Below are 2,500 nucleotides of genomic sequence, written 5' to 3'. Positions count from 1 at the left end.
GAAGCCTTAACCTCCATACCCACATTTGTGGTTATGCATATATACACACACACAAACACACACACACATATATATATACACACATACACACACACACATATATATATATACATACATATATATACACATATATATATGGCTCGATGTGTTTTCTTACACACACACACATTGATTTTGTTCATATGCGTGAAGGTCTAAAATTTTCACACATTTGTAGATGTGCTTTGCCTCATATATACATAAGTTTTCATCTCAGAGATGTAAGTTACATGATTGTTCCATATATTCATATCAATCTATTCTCATTTGTCCCTCACCATCACTGTGACCCGTCTCTGTCTTCTCTTCATCATTACTGTCGGTTTCTCCTACTTTTCTTTTGTCGTCCACCTTAACTTGCATCAGTTCGCCATCTTCATGACGGGTGTCATTCTGTTGCTCAGCTGCACTGTCTGTCAAACTGGTCCCATGATGCTCTGTGGGTTTGAAGTTGAGGAAAAGTAATTTATTCAGTAATCCATTAAGAAATCAATCAATCAATCAATCAATCAATCTTTATTTATATAGCGCCATATCACAACAGAAGTCATCTCAAGGCACTTTTCACATAGAGCAGGTCAAGACCGTACTCTTTAATTTACAGAGACCCAACAGTTCCCCCATGAGCAAGCACTTGGCGACAACGGTAAGGAAAAACTCCCCTTTAACGGGTAGAAACCTCAAGCAGACCCCGGCTCTTGGTGGGCGGCCATCTGCTTTGACCGGTTGGGTTGAGAGAGAGAAAGAGAGAGGGAAAGGGGGAGGGGGGACAGAAGAAAAACAACGACAACAACAAACAACAACAAGCACAAGCAGCAACAGCCAGGGAAGGATGCCATCAGGACTGTGAAGGACCGCGATGGTTCGGCCCGGGAGTCAGGTTTTTCTGTGAGATGAGAAAGCACAAAAAACTCCGGGGAAGAAGCAAAGTTAGTGACATGCATTGATGTTACATGAATGCATACAGATGGAGAGGAGGAGGAGGAGAGAGGAGCTCAGTGCATCATGGGAAGTCCCCCAGTAGTCTAGGCCTATAGCAGCATAACTAAGGGCTGATCCAAGGCGAGCCTGGTCGGCCCTAACTATAAGCTTTATCAAAAAGGAAAGTTTTAAGCCTACTCTTAAACATAGAGAGGGTGTCTGCACCCCGGACTGAATCCGGTAGATGGTTCCATAGAAGAGGAGCCTGATAGCTGAAGGCTCTGCCTCCCATTCTACTTTTAAAGACTGTAGGGACCACCAGTAAGCCTGCATACTGGGAGCGCAGTGTTCTAGTGGGATAATACGGTATTATGAGCTCTTCAAGATATGATGGTGCCTGACCATTAAGGGCTTTGTAAGTTAGGAGAAGGATTTTAAATTCTATTCTAGATTTTACAGGAAGCCAATGTAGTGAAGCTAAAATGGGAGAAATGTGATCTCTTTTTCTAGTTTTAGTCAATACACGTGCAGCTGCATTCTGGACCAGCTGGAGAGTCTTTAGAGACTTGTTAGGGCAGCCTGATAATAAGGAATTGCAATAATCCAGCCTAGAAGTAACAAATGCGTGAACTAGTTTTTCTGCATCTTTTAGGGACAGGATGTGCCTGAGTTTTGTGATATTACGCAAGTGAAAAAAGGCAGTCCTTGAAATTTGATTTATGTGGGAGTTAAAGGACATATCCTGATCAAAGATAACTCCCAGATTCCTTACGGTGGTGCTGGAGGCCAGGGTAATGCCATCCAGAGCAGCTTTATCATTAGATAATGTGTTTCTAAGGTGTTTAGGGCCAAGCACAATAACTTCAGTTTTATCTGAATTTAGTAGTAGAAAATTGCAGGTCATCCAGGTCTTTATGTCGTTAAGGCATGTTTGGAGTTTGTTTAACTGATTGGGTTCATCTGGCTTCATTGATAAATATAATTGGGTATCGTCTGCGTAACAATGAAAATTTATGGAGTGATTCCTAATAATATTACCTAAAGGAAGCATATATAAGGTGAATGGAATTGGTCCAAGTACAGAACCTTGTGGAACTCCGTGTCTAACTTTTGCCTTCACGGAGGATTCATCATTAACATGTACAAACTGAAATCGGTCTGATAAATAGGACTTAAACCAGGTTAATGCAGTTCCTTTAATGCCAATTAAATGTTCCAGTCTCTGCAAAAGGATTTGATGGTCAGTTGTGTCAAATGCAGCACTAAGATCTAACAGGACAAGTATAGAGACAAATCCTTTGTCTGATGCAGTTAGGAGGTCATTTGTGACTTTCACCAGTGCTGTTTCTGTGCTATGATGCGCTCTAAATCCTGACTGAAAATCCTCAAATAAACTATTGTTATGTAGAAAGTCACATAACTGATTAGAGACTGCTTTCTCAAGGATCTTGGATAGAAATGGAAGGTTAGATATAGGTCTATAATTGGCTAAAACACCTGAATCAAGAGTAGGCTTTTTAAGAAGAGGTTTAATTACAGC

The 2,500-nt window shown here is 41.0% G+C and overlaps 1 protein-coding gene across 1 annotated transcript in view; it reads right to left on the bottom strand.

Annotated features, from left to right (window-relative positions):
- Positions 1-291: 291 nt before the first annotated feature.
- The window catches only part of LOC122974487 (protein starmaker-like), an 8,812-nt gene continuing 6,603 nt past the window's right edge, over positions 292-2,500 (bottom strand). The window contains exon 9 of the mRNA XM_044342522.1: positions 292-476. Coding sequence (XP_044198457.1) covers positions 292-476 — 185 coding nt within the window. The remainder of the gene's footprint in view (positions 477-2,500) is intronic.

The sequence above is a fragment of the Thunnus albacares genome, chromosome 22 (assembly GCF_914725855.1).
Source record: "Thunnus albacares chromosome 22, fThuAlb1.1, whole genome shotgun sequence".
Taxonomy (NCBI): domain Eukaryota; kingdom Metazoa; phylum Chordata; class Actinopteri; order Scombriformes; family Scombridae; genus Thunnus; species Thunnus albacares.
This window is presented reverse-complemented; position numbering and strand designations above follow the sequence as displayed.